Consider the following 22850-nt stretch of genomic DNA (forward strand, 5'->3'; position numbering starts at 1 on the left):
ATGATACTGAGTGACAATAATTCATGTTTTAAATACAGAAATCTGTAATGATGAAATACATTGATCAAATTCATAATTGATGAGTCAAAATTGTCTTTAGTTAAACAAAGAGAAAGCTAAAATAGTGATGTTTAGAGCTAAAGAAGAAAGTCAGCACCCAGTTTCAAATATTAATTCATAAAAAAAAAAACACACACTAAACTTGAAAACTTGGTGTCAATCATGAACTGTAACATAAATACAGTTACTACTGTAAATCAGCTTATTATCACCCAAAGAACATATCAAGGATCAAAGGACTAATGTCACAGCAGGACCTGGAAAAACATATGCATTTATTTATTGTAACGCTGTCCTCACACGTCTTTATTAAATAATAATAATTACAAATGACTACTTCATTGTTTGCCGTTACATATTGCCTTTTTTATTTATCCATGTTTACTGTTTGCAATTCACCAACCTTATTTGTATCATTTTTTTAATTTTTGCCTTTTCTTATTCACCAGTGACTTCACAATCCATATTGACAGTGTTACTAAATAAAGTTCCTTATTTAACTAAGTAATGTTCTGCTTCTTTGTCTTAAATCAAGCATTATATATCTTGTGTTTATCAATGTTTTTTTTTCATACTGTATATCAGTTATCAGCAGATATCTGCAATAAAAAGAAACAAAAACTAAAAATCCCATATCGATCAGGCTCTAATATATATAATATACATGTATATAAAAGGAAGTCATGCGACAGCTCATTTAATTACATTTTTATTGTATTTGTGGAGGATGTTTGTTAGAATATTATAGATTTAAAGACAATATTTCATTTGATGTTGAATGGAACTCATTTCACTCTGTTTCAAAGGTGACGGTTAGTCACTGATTTAACTACATACGTATGTGTTTTACACAATGGGTTTTTTTTTTTGCACAACCAATTGTGGTTGTAAATGTCAAAGGACATTCCCAAGAACGTCTGTTAAGTCGTCTAATCAGTGTTTAGATACAGGTTAGAGGTCCTTTGACTAAATAGCCTCTTTCCTCCTCAAACTGGACTCTGAACTCAGGTTAGACGTGTGTTCTTAATGCCAGGCACCAAGCCTGAACAAACATGGTCCAAATCTATCAAACTCTTTGCAGTTTAAAGTACAGAACACGTTGGGAAAAAAAAGGTTCTACAGATGTTTGTAAAGTCAAACCTGGTGTTCAAAAAGAGCTCAAACAAGTGATGAAAAACTATTTATTTAATAATCATACAAAATTAAACATTTCTCTCTTGTACAATAAAAAAGTAGAAACATACCGAAATTCAGACTTTATTTTTTGGTTTAATTTTAAATTAAATGATCATGTTGTGAAACAAACACATAATAAAAGCTGAATGATTTTAGATTAAAGCCTGTGTGTTTGTGAAAAACAGTGAAGTTTGAGTTAATCAGATATTATTGTGTTTCTCAATTATTATTATTTTTGACGAAATAGCTCTAATCCAGAGGTTCTCGACCTTTTTTTGGGTCTGACCCTATTTTGATATCACAAAAACATTTTTCTTTCTTTCTAGAATCAGTTTTTGATTATGTTTATTAAAGTGTGTTACAAAGTGACCAGTGCGCCACCTCAAATTTCTATTGAATGAGAAAGTTCACATATATATAGTAATTTGATAATTATCGTGTGTGATGAATATTTGAAAAAGAATAAGAATTAAAAAAATAAAAAAATATAATTTTAATCCATTTTTTTTTACTTACGTTTTTTTTTTCTTACCAATTACTAAACATTTCAGTTGATCCCATTTTAATTCCATGCAACCCCACATGAGGTCCCGACCCCAAGGTTGAAAAATCCCTAAAGACCAAACACCAAAATCACTTTTTTTTGGTGAAAAACTAATTTATTTGGTATGAAGTCATGTTTTTAAATCATTCTTGTCCAACTCTTGACATTTTAGCCAAATTATTTTAGTTTTGGAGCATTTTGTTGGTGCCCTCTATGGGTTGAAACCAAGTTATTACAGTCAAATTTTGCTGTTGGCTGAAAATGGAGGTTTGTGACATTTTGGTGCATTCTTACATCACTGTTGGCTCCGCCCCTTTTATAAAAACGATCACCTGGGGACTCTGAAATCTGTAGCGAGGAGGTTGGCTTGAGATAATTGTGAATAGAGCTATAGTACGGTAAGTATTGAGTAGCTAGATAGCTTAGCATAGATTGTTCTTTGAAGATTTTATAGTACAGAGTGGGCGTGTCCTAACTGCTACAGGAATCCCACCCATAATCAACACAATTTGTTTGCATGAATATTATAATGGAAATAAAAATAGAAATACTTATACAGGACTATAATGATATAACTAAAATGAGACGAAAAAAAAAAAAGAAATGTGAATAGATTTAGTCATTTTAAAGATTTTGGCCAGAAAGTCACACTTTGAATAACAGAATAAATTACAGACGTAATTTAGTAAGTAACATTTAAAAAAAAAAAATCAAAGTGAGCACATATATACTAAGTTACTACATATTTGTTATGTTTTATGTATTTAAACCTCTTTTTAACAAAAAGAAATGCAGTTGGACAGAATAATCATTGACCCCTTGAATAACATGCGTCAAACTCAAGGCCTGGGGGCCAAATCCGGCCCTTTACAGCGTGATTTGGCCCGCCCGAGTAAATAAAAAATGACAGAAAAAACATGAAACATTTTGTAAATTACCAACTAATTTAGTTGTAGATATAGCAACACCTCCAAATACAAAAAACTATTAAATTCCACAATATTTGCGGAGTTCAGTTTTCCAGGTTTTGTTGTTGAAAGAACTCCCAATTTTTCCTAAATCTAGCAAATGTCTAACGCTACGATGGAGACTTTATAGAAAGCTCTCTGATTGGCTGAAGTCCAGCGTCACACTCCTGGATTTCTAAACTTAATTTACAGCCAGGAGGAGAAGAAGAGATTCACGATCCACTCAGGACACTTTGGATTACAATATGCTCAAAGATGATAATGGTTATTATTTGACAAAATATGCAAAAAAAAAAAAAAAACCTTACATACTGCAGCTTTAAGCTCAAACTGGCCCCTTGATTTAAAATGAACTTGACACCCTTGTCTTAAATAAAGTTGATTTGTTATTATCTATTGCTATTTTTTTGAATGTTGTTATTTCAGCTTCCAGTTTTTCCATTTAACATAATAACTAATAATAGAATATTTCAGGTGAATATTTCTTGCTGATAACCCTGGAATTAAGATGATAAACAAGTCGTATTGTACGCATCCTCTTGAGTATTTCTGCAGTAATCTTGTACTGTATTGTGATCTGAACGCTGTATCTTCATTACACAAAGGCCTTTAAATTGAACTACTCTGTTAAACCATTCATTTCCCTCTAATCAAGGATGATCCAGTCCTGGGTGTAACGATCCAGTCTACTCATCTACTCGCGTGAACTTCTCGGACCAGCCGCCGTCGTACACCGACATCCCCGTGTGTCCGCACTCGTGACCCGCCAGAACCACGTGGCAGGCCGTCACGGCAGAGCCACACACGACGCAGACGGGGCGGCTGAGGTCCACGCCGGCCCTAGAGAACTGTTCCTGGAGCTGTTCCTGACGTAGGAAGTGGCCTGATGGGGACAGGAAGGAGTGGAAGGGAATGCTGATGGACCCTGGGATGTGACCTGGATCTGTGTCTGTTCATTATAAGAGAGGGGACATGAAAATAAGTGAGTTTTTGGCCTTGTTTAAAATATAAATCTTTAGAAATGATTGTATAGACATGGCAAAATGAAGGCTAATAGAAAGATTTAATAAAAACAGAAGTCTGCATAAGATCAATCAAGATAATATATCTATCTTCCATCATCTACACCAGTGGGTCACAAACTTTTTTGGTTCAAGAACCCCCTTTTTTTAACTTTTGAATCCATAATTCTGTGAAAAAATAACTATAGATCATAATAATGTAATGAATGAGAGATAACACACATTTTAAAGAATATCATTTTGTGAATAAGTGGAATTAAACAGATTTTAGTGCTTCCTGAATAGATTTATTTCTATAGTTTTTATCATTTATACGGTCATCTCCTGCCTGGTGTGGGACCCACACTGACCTTTATATTTTCCGTTTATGTTCTAATCAAGATTATTTCTATCACCATTTTGTGTGTTTTTGTGTCATTTTGTTGTTTTTTGTCTGTTATTTTTATTATTCAGTGTATTTGTCTCATATTTTGTGTTTTTGTTGTTGTTTTTGTGTGTTGTTGGTATTATTTAAATTATTCTATCTCAGTGTGTGTGTTTTTGGTGTCGTTTGCTTGTTTCATATGTTGTATTGTGTGTTTCTCTGTTATTTTTGTGTATTTTGTAGTAATCTTGTGTGTTTTGTTGTTGTCTGTCTGTTCTTTTTTATTATTCGGTATATTTTTCTCTAATTTTGTGTGTTTTTTGTTGTCATTTTGTGAGTTGCTGGTAATATTTAGGATGAATATCATTTTTAACTGAAAATAAACATAAAACCCCATATTTTTTATTCTTTCATTTGTTAACTTTCCTCTCTCTCTCTGTCTCTTTCTCTCTCTCTCTCTCTCTCTCTCTCTCTCTCTCTTTCTCTCACTCATTCTTTCTCTCAAGTACCCCCTGTAGCACCATTGCCTACCCCTAGGGGTACACGTACCCCCATTTGAGAAACGCCATTTAAACTCCAGACGCTTCCCACATAGGGCCCTGACCTCAAGGTTGAAAATCACTAATTTGGTGGCTCCTGAATAGATTGATTTCTATAGTTTTTATCATTTACATTTCTTAATTTTCCACTCTTTATATCTATCAAGGCCCCCCTGTAGTGCCATCGCATACCCCTAGGGCAGACACAGGCAACTGGTGGCCCGGGGGCCACACACGGTTCTTGGTCTAATTTTATACGGCCCCCAAAGTAAACAGTAAAAGACAAGAAAAACACAGAAACTACTACAAAAATACAAAAATGAAGAAAACAACAATATTAATACACCAAATAACACTAAACAACAACACAAAATACACAAAATGACCCAAAATAATATAGAAAATTACAGAAAGAAAAACACAAAAAATATCTCCGCAAACCGACAGTACTAACAAACAAGCAAAGTGAAAACAGAAATACACAAACATTACTCCAAAAATTGCAAAATGACAGCACAAAGACACAATATGACTCCAAAAAACATATATTTTCCAAGAAAAATATACAAAAGGGCAACAGAAATGCACATAAAGCACACTAAATGACTGCAGAACTCTGTTGTTTCCTGTGTTAATGCTCAGATTGGTCATTATTCTGAATGCTGACATGAATGTTGATAATGTGGCCCTCTGATCAAACAAACACATTTTCCTGGCCCCCACTGTGTGGAAGATGCCCACCTTTGCCCTAGGGGTACACATACACTCATTTCTCAAAGGGGGTTACGTGTACCCCAAGGGGTACGTGATGGCACTACAGGGGTACTTGTGAGAGAGAAAGAGAGAGAGAGACAGAGAGAGAGAGAGAGAGAGAGAGAGAGAGAGAGAGAGAGAGAGAGAGAGAGAGAGAGAGAGGAAAATTAACAAATAAAGTGTCAGGCTTGGTCCCACCCCTGCAGGCGGGAGATGACTGGAAATTATAAAAATTTAAAAAAATGAATCTATTCAGGAGTCACTAAATCAGTCTTTTTCAAACTGTGGGTCAGGACCCCATGTGGGGTCGCCTGGAGTTTAAATGGGGTTGTCTGAATGATTTATCTATTATTTTTTAATTAAAACAACACACAATCTTAAACAACTGTATTTTCATACTTTTACTTTGTGAATCTAGTTCGACTAAAATGCAGTAAAAAAAAAATATATATATATATATATATATATATATATATATATACACCAAACATTAGTAACTCTCTAACTACATTCAGCCTGACCTACACTAACTCAACAAATAATTTTTAGCTTTAAAGAAAGGCTAAATTTAACCCTCTCTGAGAGTTATACATTTCAACATTTTCCACTCGCTGTCACGCCACGCGATCCCTCTATTGAATAGAGTCTATTCTGTGAAAAATTCTGTTTCTGTTTAATGCAATAAATTGTGATGATAGTGAAATTCCTGTAGTTTACTTTAACACAATCAACACATGATCGACTGAGAAAAACAACTGCTCACTAATCAAAGTTTGTCACAGAAAGCGGTTTCAACCACACACCAAAGCGTTTATCTCCCATTGATTACGAAGGAGAGTAAGAACGAGATAAGACGCTCTTAATGCGTCTTATCTCTGTACTTAACAAGCCTGTGTTTGTGAAACATCACATGTGATTGGGTGGGAGAGACCCGTCCTCTCTTTACTAGCGTCCTTCGTTGATGAATGTGTGTAACTGTGTCAGCACGTGTCCTAATGACGGTGGACCATCAACATGCTGCTCACGTAAGTCCTGTCTGCTGCTCAGTGCACGCGCTGTTTGCCTTGATGGATGTTTGTCCTGAACAAACTGAACTAAAGCTCTCACTTAGTACGTCAATGTGGCTTTTTCCAACACACTGTAGAGTCCTCACTTAACCCCATACACCACTTGTTTTTTAGTTATTTGTTTTTTGAAACGATTTGGTCACAAAAAATAACATTATTGAGTACAAAATGGTACAAATGTAAAGGTTAATTGAGTTTGTTTTTTTTTTACTCATATATTAGGATGGCCTTGTTAGAGCCCGATATGTAACAGCGACCCAAAATGTAACAAATCGAGATTGTTTAAATAAAACCTGAAATGTAATAACTGGTCAATAATGTAGCATAATGCTGAGCCCAAAACATAAAACGTTTTTTTGCCTTTTTTATATATATAAACATTATATATACAGGTGCTGGTCATATAATTAGAATATCACGAAAAAGTTGATTTACTTCTGTAATTCCATTCAAAAAGTGAAATTTGTATCTTATAATCATTCATTACACACAGACTGATATATTTCAAATGTTTATTTATTTTAATGTTGATGATTATAACTGACAACAAATGAAAATCCCTAATTCAGTATCTCAGAAAATTAAAATATTACTCAAGACTGATACAAAAAAAAGATTTGTAGAAATGTTGACCAACTGAAAAGTATAAACATGAAAATTATGATCATGTACTGCACTCAATACTTAGTTGAGGCTCTTTTTGCCTGAATTACTGCAGTAATGCAGCGTGTTATGGAGTGGATCAGTCTGTGACACTGCTCAGGTGTTATGAGCGCCCAGGTTGCTCTGATAGTGGCCTTCAGCTCTTCTGCATTGTTGGGTCTGGTGTCTCACATCTTCCTCTTCATAATACTCCACAGATTTTCTATGGGGTTAAGGTCAGGTGAGTTATTTGGCCAATCAAGAACAGGTATACCATGGTCCTTAAACCAGGTACTGGTAGCTTTGGCACTGTGTGCAGGTGCCAAGTCCTGTTGGAAAATGAAATCTGCATCTCCATAAAGTTGGTCATCAGCAGGAAGCATGAAGTGCTCTAAAACTTCCTGGTAGACGGCTATGTTGACCTTGGAACTAAGGAAACACAGTGGACCAACACCAGCACATGACATGGCACCCCAAACCATCACTGACTGTGGAGACTTAACACTGCACCTCAAGCAACGTGGATTCTGTTCCTCTCCTCTCTTCCTCCAGACTCTGGGACCTTGATCTCCAAAGAACATGCTAAATGTACTTTCATCAGAGAACATCACTTTGGACCACTCAGCAGCAGTCCAGTCCTTTTTGTCTTTAGCCCAGACGAGACGCTTCTGACGCTGTCTCTAGTTCAGTGTCTTGACACAAGGATTGTGACAGCTGAAACCCATGTCTTGCAGACGTCTGTGCTTGTTCTTGAAGCTCCGACTCCAGCTACAGTCCACTCTTTGTGAATCTCTCCCACATTTTTGAATGGGTTTAGTTTCACAATCCTCTCCAGGGCGTGGTTATCACTATAGTTTGTGGACTTTTTGGTTTCAATGGTCGTCTTTTGGACAACTGTCAGGTCAGCAGTCTTCTCCATGATTGTATAGATCTACAGAACTAGACTTGAGACCATTTAAAGGCCTTTGCAGGTGCACCAGGTGTCTTCAATATTGAACCTCTACACAATATTCTATATTTCAGAGATACTCAATTTGGGGTTTTCATTAGTTGTCAGTTTTAATCATCAACATTAAAATAAATATACACTTGAAATATATCAGTCTGTGTGTAATGAATGTATACATTAAACAAGTTTCACTTTTTGAATGGAATTACTGAAAGAAATCAACTTTTTCATGATATTCTGATTATATGACCAGCACCTGTATATAGTCACATTTATTTATTCACTCACACACACACACACACACACACACACACACACACACACACACACACACACACACACACACACACACACACACACACACACACACACACACACACACACACACACACATTTATGCAACAAGCCCTTTAATCCATAAATCATTGACTCACTCAATGATGTGATAAAATTATTACAATATTAGGGGGAAAAATATTTTTTTCCTGCCCCATAATGTAGTAACGAACATTACATAATGTAAAAAGTTTTTCGGCTCAGCATGTTGTTATATTATTGACCAGTTGTAACATTTTTTTATTACGTTACTTTTTACAACAATGCAGGTCATTGTTACATATCGGGCTGTAACAGGTCTGATGTGTGGACAGCAATGCAACAAACGCTGACACAAAAAAACAAAACAAGTATTTCATTACATGCAGTTTTATGCCAGAATAAAGATCACACTGAAGTACTCCAGGTCATAAAATGGATTTTCACACAAATGGGATTTAAGTCACCATGCCATGCCATTCCATGCACATCTGGATTGAGAACATAATTAAAGTAAATAAATGCTCCTCTATGTAAGATAAACATATGAATATGTATCTATTTAATCTCAATATTGTTTAATCAAGCACCAAGTCATTTTCTATTTACAACATTTTTCTCTAGGAATCTGAATTGGTACTGTGACTAAAATATCCTTAAAACAGTTGAAAAATCTAATGGGATCAAATCGAATCTAATCGAATTGCTTTGGGAAATGTGAATCGTTACTCTGCTCTACTCGTTAAACACTCAGTCACCTGATTTATAGAAAAATACCATAGAAATGTGAGAAATAATCTCAAAAGATGAGAATGAGAAAACCAGGCACAAATCGACATGAGAGAAACAAACAAAAAGGACAAAAACCAACATTGATTTTTTTTTTTTTTTGCTATTTGAAGTTATAAAGAAAGCACTCAATGCTTCAAATAACACTATCAGAGGTTCTAAAATGATACACTTTGTCTTTTGAAATCAGCTCGTTTTAGTGCCGAGCGCGCGTCCTTCTTTGGAGCTTTGGAATTCCAACAGCTGATCAACATAGCGATTGTTTTTGGCTTTTCTCACAGTCTTGTTATTGTTTTCAGCCAATAAACCTCAGAATCTTTGAAAAGCGTTTTCTCCTTTGTGTACTTTAGAGAGTGACAACATTCAAATGGCCATAAGTTCTTCAAATAATATTTGATTTATATGTTTGTGTCACAATTGGAAAGCTTAGAATAAACACTTTCAGAATCTGCAAAGAACTCAAAACATCCCCTGGCTGACTTTCTTCTGGTTTTCTCATGGTGCATTACATATTTGACTGTTTGCTACACTTGTTAGACTTTCACCTATAAGAAAAATAATAACTAATATTAGCTTGCAAATGCCAGCGTTCTCAAACGGAGGTTCAGGGACTCAGAGGAGTCCACAAGCTGACGTATTGGAGTCCAGTGAATTGTTTTGGAATAATTAAAGTTAAATTACACACAATTAGCCATGGGTTCATTAAAATAAAAATAAATATAATACAAATTGAAAACTTAAAATATTAACATGTACAGCTTTCAATAATAATTTTCCAGAAACGTTATTGATTGTGAAACTTCTGCTGATGACCAACAAGTTATTGAATCATTCTTTTTCTGATTAATATTGAGATTTATTTTTGTTTAATTTTGTAAATAAAATGTTTCATTGTCATTTTGTTCCAACAGGTCAGATAGATAGACAGACAGACAGACAGACAGACAGACAGACAGACAGACAGACAGACAGGCAGGCAGACAGACAGACAGACAGACAGACAGACAGACAGACAGACAGACAGATAGATAGATAGATAACTAATCAACGACAAAGAAGGACCTTTAATTCATATTTTGCCTCAAAAAGTGTGAGATTCTCTTGGAGATATAAGCCTTTTAGAAAAATGTATCATATGTGGAGTTTGCATGTTCTCCCAGAGGTTTTATTGGTCAATGAACAGTGATACTCACTGCCTCTGGGTTCGGGCTCCAGGCCCCTGAACCTGCCCAGGGGTCTGGTATCCACCACCTGGAACTTCTTAGTCTCCAGGTTGTCCAGGATGTCCTGGTAAGATTTGATCCAGGACCGGTTCAGAGAGGCCTTGTACTCGGTGGGGGCGGGTCTGGTGTACTTGTCAGTCACGGGGATGCCGTGCAGCTCCCAGCACCGTAGACCCCCATCCAGCACGGACACAGCCTGGTGCCCGAACACCCGGAACATCCACCACACTCGGGGCGACGAGAACGCCCCAAACTCACTGACGTCGTAGACCACCACGTGTGTGTCTCTGTGTATCCCCAGCTGACCCACGTAGTCTGCAAAGAGCTGCTCAGAGGGCAGCATGTGGTCCAGGGGAGAGGTCTTATCACAGCACTGGTCTATGTCAAAGAACGATGCCCCTGGGATGTGCTTCTTCTCAAACTCAGAGCGTGCATCCCTGCATACTTTGGGCATGAACCAAGAAGAGTCCAGCACGCACAGCTTCTCTGGAGCCTTAAGGGCCTGAGTCTGAGCCTGAGTCTGAAGGGCCTGAGCCAACCACCGGGATGAGACCAGAGCTCGTGCCTGGAGAGACATGCTGGAATAATGCTTTACCACCACAGACTGAGGACAAACTGCAAATGACCTGAGAACAGACTGAGGGAGGGGGCTCATTAGGTTGCTTCAAGGTAGAGAGAGTGGGGGGAGAGAAAGGGAGGGATTAGGAGAGAGAGAGAGCGAGAGAGAGAAAGACAGAGCGTTGGGGGGAGGGAGTAGGAGAGAGAGAGAGAGAGAGAGAGAGAAAATGTTCTACATGTATACAGTGCAGTGGTTTTCAAACTCTTGTGGGTATTCCTCACTTTGAATGACAGTGAACTTTCAAACCCGACCTGAGCCCATTGGCCCCCAAATAATCCTGCCAAATAAGCAGAGGTGTAAAGAGTACTGATATATCCTATTTAAGTAGAAGTACGGTTACTTGATTTAAATTTCAATCAAGTACAAGTAAGTCAAATATAAAATACTCAAGTACAAGTAAAAAAAGCTCATTTAAATAGTACTCAAAGTAAAAGTTAGTTATTTTCACGCCCCACATTTATTTTTGATAATAAATCTTGCCACGGTTCTCATACATACAATAAACATCTCATGTATAAACTTATAAAGAAAGAGACCAAATCGCGCACAATTGGAACTTAATTTATTTTCCACAAAGGTATCAGTATTCTCCTCCATGAACCACCACCTTAACGTGGTGGAGGGGTGTGACTACAAAAATGATTCTGGAGGCTATGTTGTCGGTGGACTCAATGTCCCCGGTAGGGTCTCCTAAGGCAAACAGGTCCCAGGTGACGGGTCCGACCAAGAGCTGTTCAAATGCCACATATGAAGAAAAACCAACAATGGAAGTGCACGTCGCCTGGATTGGCGCTACCGGGGCCCCACCCTGGAGCCAGGCCTGGGGTTGGGGCTTGAGAGTGGGCGCCTGGTGGCCGGATGTCTGCCAACGGGCCCGGCCGTGCAGAGCCCGTAAAGATGACATGGACACGCCCTCCTGTAGGCTCACCACCCACAGGATGGATGGCATGGGGCTGGTGCCATGTGGATCAGGTGGTAGTCCAAGGCAAGAACCTTGGTGATCTGATCCCCTGCTACAGAAGCTGGCATTAGGGACGTGGAATGTGACCACCTCTCTGACAGAGAAGGAGCCCATGTTTGTGCGCGAGGTTGAGAAGTTTCAACTAGATATAGTCTGCTCCACCTCGATGCACAGCAATGGTTCTGGAACAGTGTTCTTAAGAGGGGTTGGACTCTCTTCCACTCTGGAGTTGTCAATGGTGAGAGGTGCCAGGCTGGGGTGGCAATTCTTCTTGCCCCCCAACTCAGGGCCTGTATGTTGGAGTTTACTCCGGTAGACGAGAGGGTAGCCTCCCTCCGCCTTCGGGTGGGGGGACGGATCCTGACTGTTTTTTGTGCCTATGGGCCAAACAGTAGCTCAGAGTATTCACCGTTCTTGGAATCCTTAGAGGGAGACTGAGTGCTCCTTCTTGGGATTCCCTCGTTCTGCTGGGGGACTTGTTGGCAACAACAGTAAGACCTAGAAGGATGTGATTGGGAGGAACTGCCCCCCTGATCGGAACCCGAGTGGTGCTTTGTTATTGGACTTCTGTGCTTGTGACAAATATTGGAAATGTATGAATCAATTATCAATTACTATGCTTAATGACGATGCATCGATTATTTCTCCTAGAATTGATCTGTAATCAACAATATTTCCTTAAAGACTAAAATACTATTCTGAGCACTCATCAGGAGTGGTGGGACATTTTAAATTATAAAGGGACCTTCATGGGCCATCCACTGCATAAAATTCATTTTTTTGCATAGCTCATTTATTACAATATAGTTCTATCCATTTTTTTGGTTCAGTATTGCAAACTTGTATTATTATTATTATTATTATTATTATTATTATTATTATTATTATTATTATTATAGAATTTATGTGAACGTAGTAAGTTATGTTCAAAGTTTCTTGAGAAAGAAAAAAGTGTATTTTCTATAGCCTACCTAATGTATCCTGTACACATTTGCAGATGCTAACTGGGTATAATAATGTAATCTACTATTAAAACTGTCCCAGACTTGTACTTCCTGGGTACAATGTTAATTCATTTGATAAACACAAACGTAAAAGTCCATAACATGTACAGAAAGGCAACAGGATGCGGAACCTTTGTGCCGCTTCAACTTTTCCAGCCGGTGAATTTAAACTGACGGACATTTCTGACTGAGCGGATGTTGACGATCTCACGCCGTTTTTCACACGTGTTGTTCTTAAACAGTGAAATAAATCCGACGATATGTCTGCGTCGTTGATTAGGAGAGGTCTGCAGCTTCTGGGGGAAGATATCAAAGGTTTGTTTGCATGCTAACGTGCTAACATTAGCTTAGCCTAGCGTTGTAGCGGAGCCTAAAGTAACTGATCAATCACTGAAGTGATTGATTAATCTGAGGGTGATCCACATCCATGTCAACATGAAGAATAATAATCAATCTAAGCAATAATAGGAAAGTGTGTTTTTGTTGTCGTCTGATATATTTTTCTGTCATTTTGTGTATTTTTTAGAGTCATTCTGTTCATTTTTATTGATGGTATGTTTTAGTTTGTTTAGTTGTTTATGTTTAAGTGTATTTTTGTTGTCATTTTGTGTATTTCCATGTTAATTTGAATGTATTTTTGGAGTCATTATATGTATCCAGTATCTTTTGTTTTTGTATTTCTATTTATTTTTAATTCATCTTTTTTCTTTTTAGTTATTTGTGTATAATTGTTGCCATTGTGTGTGTTTTTGTTGTCATATTTTGTATTTTTCTTTTCATTTTGTGTATTTCCATGTAAATTTGTATAGTTTTTTTGAGTCATTTTATGTGTCTTTTCTTGTTTTGTTTCTTTTTGGAGTAATTCTGTTTATTTTTTATTAATGGTACCTTTATTTAAAATGTAATGTTTGTGTGTAAATGTTGCTATTTTGTGTCTTTTCGTTGTAGTTTTGTGTATTTCCATGTAAATTTGTATGATTTTGGAGTCATTTTATGTATTCTTGCTGTTCTATGTGGTTTTCTGTTATTTTGTTTATTTTTGTATATTTTTTGTGTATAATTGTTGTTTTGTTAATGTGTATTATTTTTGTGTATTTGAGCTTTTTGTGTGATTTTTGGCCCACTCTGCTTTTACTCTGGGAGCTCAACAAAATTAGTCAGAGGACCGCATGTGGCCCCCAGACCGCTTGTTGCCCATGTCTGGTGTCCAGAGTAAAGCAAGTAGCTACAATTTGTAATTAAGGAAAAAACTAGTTTAACCTGTTAAATTATCAGGTTGTTATTTTTAGAAGAATCATATACTTAAAAAATAAAAACCTGTAATCACTACAGTATTCCTCTTAATGTATTTTATACTGTAGACATTGTGATTGGTAAAACAGGCCAACCAATAGCTGTTGTTTTATGTAAGGTAAGATTATAGCAGTGTTTTTCAACCTTGGGGTTGTGGCCCTATGTGGGGTCGCCTGGAATGTGTCAAAAAAATAATTGCAGATTGAAAATATGTATGAAAATGTTTTAATCATCATTATTTTTCAAATCAGAACACAACACACAATCTTCAACAACCGTTTCCAATACTTTCTCAAATATAAATATAGGTCCAATAAAATGCAGTATAAAGAAAAGAAGAAATAAAATAGTGTAAACATTTCTGAGCGGGTGCATCTTGGCACTTTGTGCACCAATTCTGGCTACTTTATATATGTGTTACGAAATGGATCCAAAAAAGTTAGGAACCACTGGATTAGAGGAAAATGAGATGTGACGGATAGCATTAAAGAAATATTAAATAAAGAAATATTAAATGTGTATAAACAGCAGGGCATTCAATTGTTGTGTATTAGAATCTTTGGAAAAATGATACAATCAACATTGCAAAAGTGAAAGAAAACAAGTACACACAGATATTAAAATGATAAAGAATGACAAAAATGGGTATAATATATACAGGATCACGTTTATAATAGATAAACACCTTGAATAAAATTGGGAAATTGAATCAAGAGGCAAATAATCAGAAAAGTATCAAGAAAGATTGATAATTGTAAAATGTCAATAATAACAATGAAATTGAGAGATGTTTATCAGTTGAAACAAAGTCTTCCTCTTATTTCCAGATGTGAGCAAAGAGAAGCAGAAGAAGAAGCAAACTCTGAGTTCGTCCTCAGTGATGGAGCTGGTCAGCACCAACCGACAGGGCGTCACCAAGCAGGTGAAGAGACTCCAGGGCCGACTCGGGCCCCGAAAGAACAAAGCTACGGTTAAAGACAAGAGGATCAGATCAGCTGTGGGTCAGTCCGTCTCCGTTACTGTTCACGTGCACAAACTAAAGTTCTATAATCACGGAGCTCAGTGCTTCTCATTGTGTGTGTGGATAGAGAGGTATGACAGGAGGGGCGTGACGAAGGCTCCAACAATCAAACGATAAAATCAACTATTAAAAGCGTTGGCAACAAATTTCATTATTTATTCATTGCGTCGTGGGATTTATGCAGAGCTTTTTGATTCACCTGCAGAGCTTTGTGTGTGTGTGCACCACGAGTGTTTGTGTGTGCACCACGAGTGTTTGTGTGTGTGCACCACGAGTGTTTGTGTGTGTGCACCACGAGTGTTTTTGTGTGTGCACCACGAGTGTTTGTGTGTGCACCACGAGTGTTTGTGTGTGCACCACGAGTGTTTGTGTGTGTGTGTGTGTGCACCACGAGTGTTTGTGTGTGTGTGTGCACCACGAGTGTTTGTATGCACCACGAGTGTTTGTGTTTGTATGCACCACGAGTTTGTGTGTGCACCACAAGTGTTTGTGTGTGTGTGTGCACCACGAGTGTTTGTGTGTGTGTGTGCACCACGAGTGTTTGTGTGTGTGTGCACCGCGAGTGTTTGTGTGTGTGTGCACCGCGAGTGTTTGTGTGTGTGTGCACCGTGAGTGTTTGTGTGTGCGTGCACCGCGAGTGTTTGTGTGTGCGTGCACCGCGAGTGTTTGTGTGTGCGTGCACCGCGAGTGTTTGTGTGTGTGTGCACCACAAGTGTTTGTGTGTGCGCGCCAGGGGTGGCTCCAGACATTTTCTTTTGCAGGTGCTATGGGGTTGCTCAACTTTTTGGCGATGGTGCTCAGAGATTAAGGGTTCCCCTATGGAATCAGAACAGTATCATAATGAATGAACTCTTGCACATGCTTTGTTTTGCAGTTGTATTTCAGATTCACAAATGCATACATGCTTCTTACATTTTCTCCACACTTTTAAACCAGTTGCAGAGCTACTGATATGTGCGCATAGTGAGCCATGTGATTGGCTGAAAGCAAACACACCTGATTGGCTGATGAATCTGTCAATCAGTCAAAATACCCCCAGCCTGTGAGCCAGATAGCAGAATAATAGGTGACATGTAGGAAGTAGCAGCGCACCTTTGGATGTGAGATCATCCATGCTCATCGGAGCTAAGAGGGAGAAAGAAAATGGCACTACGTGCAGAGCTGACATTCCCAGCAGTGCACAGCAGCGCACACTCTGACCAGAGCAAGTGTGGAATTCATGGATAATGTGGCGATTGTGAGATAAAACCATAAAAAACGGGGTAAGCAGTGACACACTGTATGTCTGGGAGGAGGAGGAAGTTGCATGTGTACAGACTGACGGGAGAGAAAGTTGGAGGAATACCAAAATAAAGTAAGAAATCCATTCAACTCTGACCCAGATAGATAAATAATAATAATTTTGCCATCAAAAGCCCGGTCTGTGTTTTTTTTTTTTTTTTAGTTTTATATAAGGAAACGATGTTCAGATGTTAGAGTTGTCACTAAAGCAAAAAAAAAAGCTTTAAAGTCACTGACAGGGTTTTTTTTACAAAAAGGCTTTTTTCTCAGCTTTTTGCTCTGAAACTGAAGATTAGTGTAAAACTTGCTCTATTCAACGGCTGATTACAAAAGAATGAAACAAGCCAGAAACATTTTTTTGATGAAAGTAGAGGCTTCAATCTTTCAGAATCTGGTGTCAGATTTCAGTTAGTCATAGTAGAAAATATTCTGTGGGTCTCTAAAAATCAGTCAAAATGTTCAAAAACGGCTGGTACTGAGGGGGTAGAAAATCTCAGAATGGCTGGCACTGAATGAGTTAACATCAAACAAAAAGGCTGACACGTTATTTTAGTTACAGTCTTTTTAATTTGTTTAACTAAAGTGGTGTAGCATTAGCATCACTTGCTACATAACAAGGCAGCAGATCAGTCTAGTGATTTCTATTTGTTATTGTGGTAACACATTCATATTAATAAAATCCTACTTTAAACAGTGTTTGAACCCCTCATTTCACACAGTTTAGACAATTATATCCTATACAAGATAAAACGTTACTGCTTTGGTTACATTAGGCCTGGGTGATATGCATTTCCGGAAACAAGACCCTGACGTGTCGTGTATGAACGTACAGTGTGAGCAGTCAGATCGTGTCAGAGTGTTGGTCCGTACAGTGTGAGAACATGAATCATGAGCTGCGCACATTCAGGCTCTGCACATGAGTCGCACAGTTTGAGCTGGAGCTGAGTACAAAGATTGAAAAAATCGCACAGTGTGTCCCAGCCTTTACACATCCAGGACTGGAAGGGACAGGAAGTGGAGCAAATCATCTTGTGTTGAATTTATGATTTTATTCCACAAATTTGTTTTATTTATGTATCAAATGATAAGTAAATTATGGTAGTCTAACATAAAAAATCTAAATAAACCACAGAATATTTTTGGGGGTGCTATTGGTATCCTGGGGTAACTTCAGCGCCCCCGAGCCCCTGCCTGGCGCCACCCATTGTGTGCGCGCATGAGTGTTTGTGCATGTTCGATCGCGCGCACACAAACACTCATAGTGCAATTGCACATGCACAAACAATCGTGCGTGCACACAATGGGTGGCGCACCATGAGTGTTTGTGTGCGCGCGATATTTTTGACGATTGCACTTTTACATTAGTTTTTTATGCAGGTGATTAGTTTAATTTAGTTTTTGAGTTTTAATTCATTATGAATTATGATGTTACTTGTTCCATTAGTTTAATACATTTAAAAATGTTATTTGTCAGGATTATATGGGGGCAGGTGGGGTTTTAAAGTTTACCTTTTATTCAACGTGGGAAACACCAAAAGAGCTTTAAGAACCACTGACTTAACAGTAGCTAAAGAATGGTGACCGTGTGTTTGCCTTGTGGCCACCAGGGGGGGACATTTCCTCTGGATAAACGTGTTTAATGTGCTTATGTTGTTCTTTTCCTTCAGAGGAGTTCAGGAAGAAGCAGGGGACGAGCCATCTGAGTGAGAACCTCAAGTACTTCATGAAACCCGGCGTTCAAGCCTCAGACTCTGACACGATGAAGGTGAGCAGGACACCAGTCAGTGAAGATTTCACATGTTAAAAAAGCTCAACTCAGGCAGTGAAATCCAGTGTTTGTTTCCTTTTTCTGTCACTTTATGCATTTCTAAAGTTCTAACCCTCTGAAACACTATTTCCTACATTTTGAGGCCAAATTTTGTGAAATAACTCGTACTTTGTTCCAGCCGTACTTCACAGCCTAAAGTTATTTGTTGAATTGGTGAAGGTGTTTATGAATGTAGTAGTCAGAGCAGGGGTCCCTAATCCTGGTCCTCAAGAGCCCCTATCCAGCATGTTTTAGATGTTTCCCTCTTCCATCACACCTGATTCAAATGACCAGGATCGTTATCAGGCTTCTACAGAGCTTGATGATGAGTTCATCATTTGAATCAGGTGTGTTGGAAGAGGGAAACATCTAAAACATGCTGGATAGTGGCTGTTGAGGACCAGGATTGGGGACCCCTGAGTTAGAGTGTTACTCATGCTTGGTAAAAGGTCTTCTACTAAAAAATACTCAGACTCTGTAGGGACAAGAAATATCATTTTATTCAAAACACTAATTCAAAGCTTTAAAACTCCGGCACTCGGACCGCCGAGTTGTCGGCCAATGAGCATCATGAGAGTCATGTGCACCACAGAGCTAATTTGCATCAGTTTCCCATGAAATAGAGCAGCAAAAGAGAAGCTGCATGTGTGTCTGGACAAAACAAGGGTGTTGATTCAATCCTTTTGACATGTTGCCCGGGCGGGCAATAGGGCGGGCGTCTTGGTATAAACAGAGGTGCACTAACAGGTGATAATTACAATGTTCTCTATTCTCTGAGCTGTTCCTGCTCCAAGAGCAAAGACCAAGGTATTTATTTTTCAAATTTAAATTTAAATGAGATATTATGTGGGACCTGCAGTAATATTGGGACTAATATGGACAAAAAGTTACTTTTAAGAGAGTTGCAGACTGCACCTTTAAGTGGCTGCATGGGTCCTCAGGTGAAGACGGGGTCATCCAAGCAGATTGCCAGTCGTAATTAAATGGACTAAATGGACTTGATTTATATAGAGCTTTATCACCACTGAAACAGTCTCAAAGCGCTTTACATATCAGCTCATTCACCCAATCACTCTCTCATTCACACACCAGTGGGACAGGACTGTCATGCAAGGTGCTAGTCGACCACTGGGAGCAACTTAGAGTTCAGTGTCTTGCCCAAGGACACTTCGACACATAGTCAGGTACTGGGATCGAACCCCCAACCTCTCGATCAGAAGACAACCCTCTACCACCTGAGCCACGGTCGCGTAATTAGATGATTCGGCTGATGTATGTGTTTTTGGGTTGTGCAGAATAAAGAGTTAAAACAAAACGCCTGTAAGCCCATTTTATGTTCAAGTGTGCAGCGATTTTCATGACAGTACTGATTAAAAAAGTGAAAAACAACAGAAAAAAACTCCTACGCCGGTTGAAACAGCATTAGGGGCCGACATCACAGCGTAGAGGCCCCGACCCTCAACTGCACTGGCGAGAACCCTGACTAATCAATCACCAATGAATCAATAACCGTGAAACTGACAAACACAAGGACAGTAGAGGAACAAAACTATAATATGGAGAATGTAATAAACGTGAGGGAGGGTGGAGGAAAATGGATGAATGAAGGTAATTATACTTTTTATCCATAAGTGATATTAGACCATCAGCTGTTCACAGTTGTCTCCTTTTTATTTCATCAATAACTGTAACATAGGCTGAGCAAACTGTTTACAGTCATTTCAACAAATGGTCAACACACTTTGGTCTAAAAAAAAATCTGATTTTTTTACAAATTGTTCTGTGATTATTCAATAGTCATACTGTACTTTTTTTGTTTGATCATATCAATACTTTTTGAGATATAGACAATTTAACATTTTCAGTTTCCAGTATCTCAGGAACTACACCACATAGGAAATATGGTATAATAATACAGTACAGCTCCACCCACTTTCTCAGAATATATAAAAACATCAGCTCTACATTAGGCTTGGGCGATATCCTAATTTGGAGTCTACGTTCATTGTGTGCGTGGCAGACCCTGCACAGTCACGGGGAAGTGCATTCTTTTTTTTTTTTTTAAATTACGGTATTGAAACTTACTATTTTTATGATCCCGCCTTACACCATATTACCACCTAAGCCGTTGGACAAATCACTAATGTTTAGACACATATATGCATTGGTTCTTGGGTGACAGATTTCTCTTGAAATTGGATTTTTCTTTTTTTTGCTATTTTCATTGGCCCATAACATGTGGGAATGTAATAATCTAATACTGTATTTTTTCATTTATAGTATAAACGTTACTCTTTCTTGTGATACAAAACATTTTTTTTTTTATGCGACTTCTTCTTAATAAAAATCCTATACATGAGGTCATTATTAGTTTTTCACTAGTAACATAAAAATATAAAAGACGTTTTCTCTGTTTTTTCTTCTTCTCTGTCAGATCCTGAACCACAACACAGGACGACAGTCCAGGAACCGTCCCATCAAACCAGCTCCAAAGGCCAAGACGGAGTCGTCTCTGTTCACTGAGGAAGAGTTCCAGCAGTTCCAGAAGGAGTATTTTGGCCGCACGGTGGAGAACAAGTAAAGGAACTCAAACCTGGATCAGATTCTGGTTCCGTTCATGGAGCTGAAGATCTTTTCTTCTCACTTCCCTCCTGGACTCTTGAGTTTCTAAAGAATAATGACCTGCTCTGTTTTAGGACTGAACACAGGTTTGATAGAGTTTAGTTTTTATTCTGTTCTCAGGTCCTATACAGTGCAGCTTTCTAGGACCAGGGTCACAGCTCGTTGCTTGGAATCAATCGTTTTGAACTTTACCTTTTTTCTCTAATTTTTTGTCTCAATATCTTTAATAAAAGTGTGTTTAAAGCATTGCTGATGGTCAAGTATTGATCCAATCAGTGAGTTCAGAGCAGTAACGTGTTGACTTTTACAGCTTATATGCTTTTGTTTGGTATATTTGAAGGTTTTGCTTCCCCTCCACATAGTTTCTTCTAATTCCAGTGAAAAGCATCCAAATATATTGAAAGTAAATGTGTTTCATCTGCCATCAATCATTAAATCAATTATTAGTTTATGACACTATTAAAAAGTAATTTCCTGTTATCAGTGAATTATATTTGGAGCTTGGTCTGTGATCATAAATAGTACTTTACATGTTTAGGTCAGAAAAGAAAGGTTATATTTACATGTGAATTGTAAATATTGACACCTTGGACCTAAAGGGAATTAGACGATGTAATGGTTAGTTTCCTGGTTTGGTCAGTTTGAGAACAGAGTTATTGTTTCCCATTGAGAGACTTCAAATTAGCTTAGCACACAGCTATATGCTAGCGAGCTTTTAATTCCAAATACAGGAACACATGTATGTATGTATGTATGGACCAGACTTTCTAGAGTCTACTGTGCTCACTGTATTCAGGTTATTCACTGATGTCGTCTCTTTAGAGACTTCAAGATGTTTGGTTCCATGTGTAAACCCAGAACGGTGAGGGAGAACATGCAAACTCTTCTTAGAAAGTAAACCTTGAGCTGGCAGTAGGGTCATTCCATGTCATTTCAACAAATGGCTCCCGCACTATAGTCTAAAAAATGCTTTGTTCTGTGATTATTCAATAGACACTGTACAGTTTTAGTTTGATCAGATTAATACTTTTGGAGACTTGATGATTTTTTGTGTTAATTTTCGTGCGTCCTTATTTTTCTTCCATTTTCCTCTTACAATATCTCTGTAACTCCATCACATAGAAAGGTAAATATGGTATAGTAATAAGCTCCACCTACTATCTCAGAATATAGAAAAAGATCTGCTATACATCCTATCTGGTCGACATGTCAGCTCCTCTAAATTGGAAAATAGTGTGTGTTTTTATTGGCCCATAACGACATGTAGGAAAAAATCTGATCTCTGTTTTAATTTATGGTATAAATGTTACTCTTTTTTGGGATGTGAAACATTTTTCTTTATGCTATATTTTTATTTTGGACCCCAACTTTGAGTTATTTCACAACTCACTGATATTGAAAATCCTTTACATGAGGTCATTATAGCTCATCTGTGTCTCATAATCATTTATTATTTTTTACTTGTAACATTTACTAGTAACTAGTGCTTTAAAGCAGTGATTCTCAACTGGTGGGTCACATACCTAAACTGGATGGGTCACGGAAGCTGCTCAGAAACAAATAAATACATAATGTCTCATGTTGGACTAGTCTTTTATTTTGAAAGAAACTTTTCTTTTGACAGACATGCTTTGTGTATGCTATGTTGAACAGGAAAATATATAGAATTATGTTTTTTAAAAAAGATGTGTTTTCAACAGCTACTTTTGAAAAGCTGAATTTGCTTGAATTCTAAAAAAATAAATAAATAAATGATGTAATGAAGTCTAGTACAGACTTGGCTCACTCTTTCTTCATTAAAGTTAAATATACTGTCATGCGGCTCAGTAAA

At 37.8% G+C, this 22850-nt stretch overlaps 2 protein-coding genes across 2 annotated transcripts; one reads left to right on the top strand and one right to left on the bottom strand.

Annotated features, from left to right (window-relative positions):
* Positions 1–2488: 2488 nt before the first annotated feature.
* On the bottom strand, positions 2489–11021 carry LOC114468140 (3-mercaptopyruvate sulfurtransferase-like). The gene is made up of 2 exons (XM_028454853.1): positions 10382–11021; positions 2489–3697 (listed from the first exon to the last, which is right to left on the bottom strand). The coding sequence occupies exons 1-2, from the start codon at positions 10986–10988 to the stop codon at positions 3435–3437; spliced, it is 870 nt and encodes a 289-aa protein (XP_028310654.1). The 5' UTR covers positions 10989–11021; the 3' UTR covers positions 2489–3434.
* Positions 11022–13175: 2154 nt separating this feature from the next.
* rps19bp1 (ribosomal protein S19 binding protein 1) lies at positions 13176–22187 on the top strand. Its single transcript, XM_028453398.1, has 4 exons — positions 13176–13310; positions 15116–15289; positions 18258–18355; positions 20832–22187. Exons 1-4 carry the CDS (start codon positions 13256–13258, stop codon positions 20976–20978), a joined length of 474 nt encoding a protein of 157 aa, XP_028309199.1. The 5' UTR covers positions 13176–13255; the 3' UTR covers positions 20979–22187.
* The last annotated feature ends 663 nt before the right edge of the window (positions 22188–22850 follow it).

This window comes from Gouania willdenowi, chromosome 1, assembly GCF_900634775.1.
Source record: "Gouania willdenowi chromosome 1, fGouWil2.1, whole genome shotgun sequence".
Taxonomy (NCBI): domain Eukaryota; kingdom Metazoa; phylum Chordata; class Actinopteri; order Blenniiformes; family Gobiesocidae; genus Gouania; species Gouania willdenowi.

Excerpts from the sequence above, each read along its gene's own strand:
- rps19bp1 (XM_028453398.1), top strand. The coding sequence starts at position 13,256 with ATGTCTGCGTCGTTGATTAGGAGAGGTCTGCAGCTTCTGGGGGAAGAT. Across the intron at positions 15,290-18,257 it reads GAGGATCAGATCAGCTGTGG|AGGAGTTCAGGAAGAAGCAG; the intron begins GTCAGTCCGTCT and ends CTTTTCCTTCAG. Across the intron at positions 18,356-20,831 it reads CAGACTCTGACACGATGAAG|ATCCTGAACCACAACACAGG; the intron begins GTGAGCAGGACA and ends CTTCTCTGTCAG.
- LOC114468140 (XM_028454853.1), bottom strand. The coding sequence starts at position 10,988 with ATGTCTCTCCAGGCACGAGCTCTGGTCTCATCCCGGTGGTTGGCTCAG. Across the intron at positions 3,698-10,381 it reads GGAGCCCGAACCCAGAGGCA|ACACAGATCCAGGTCACATC; the intron begins GTGAGTATCACT and ends TATAATGAACAG.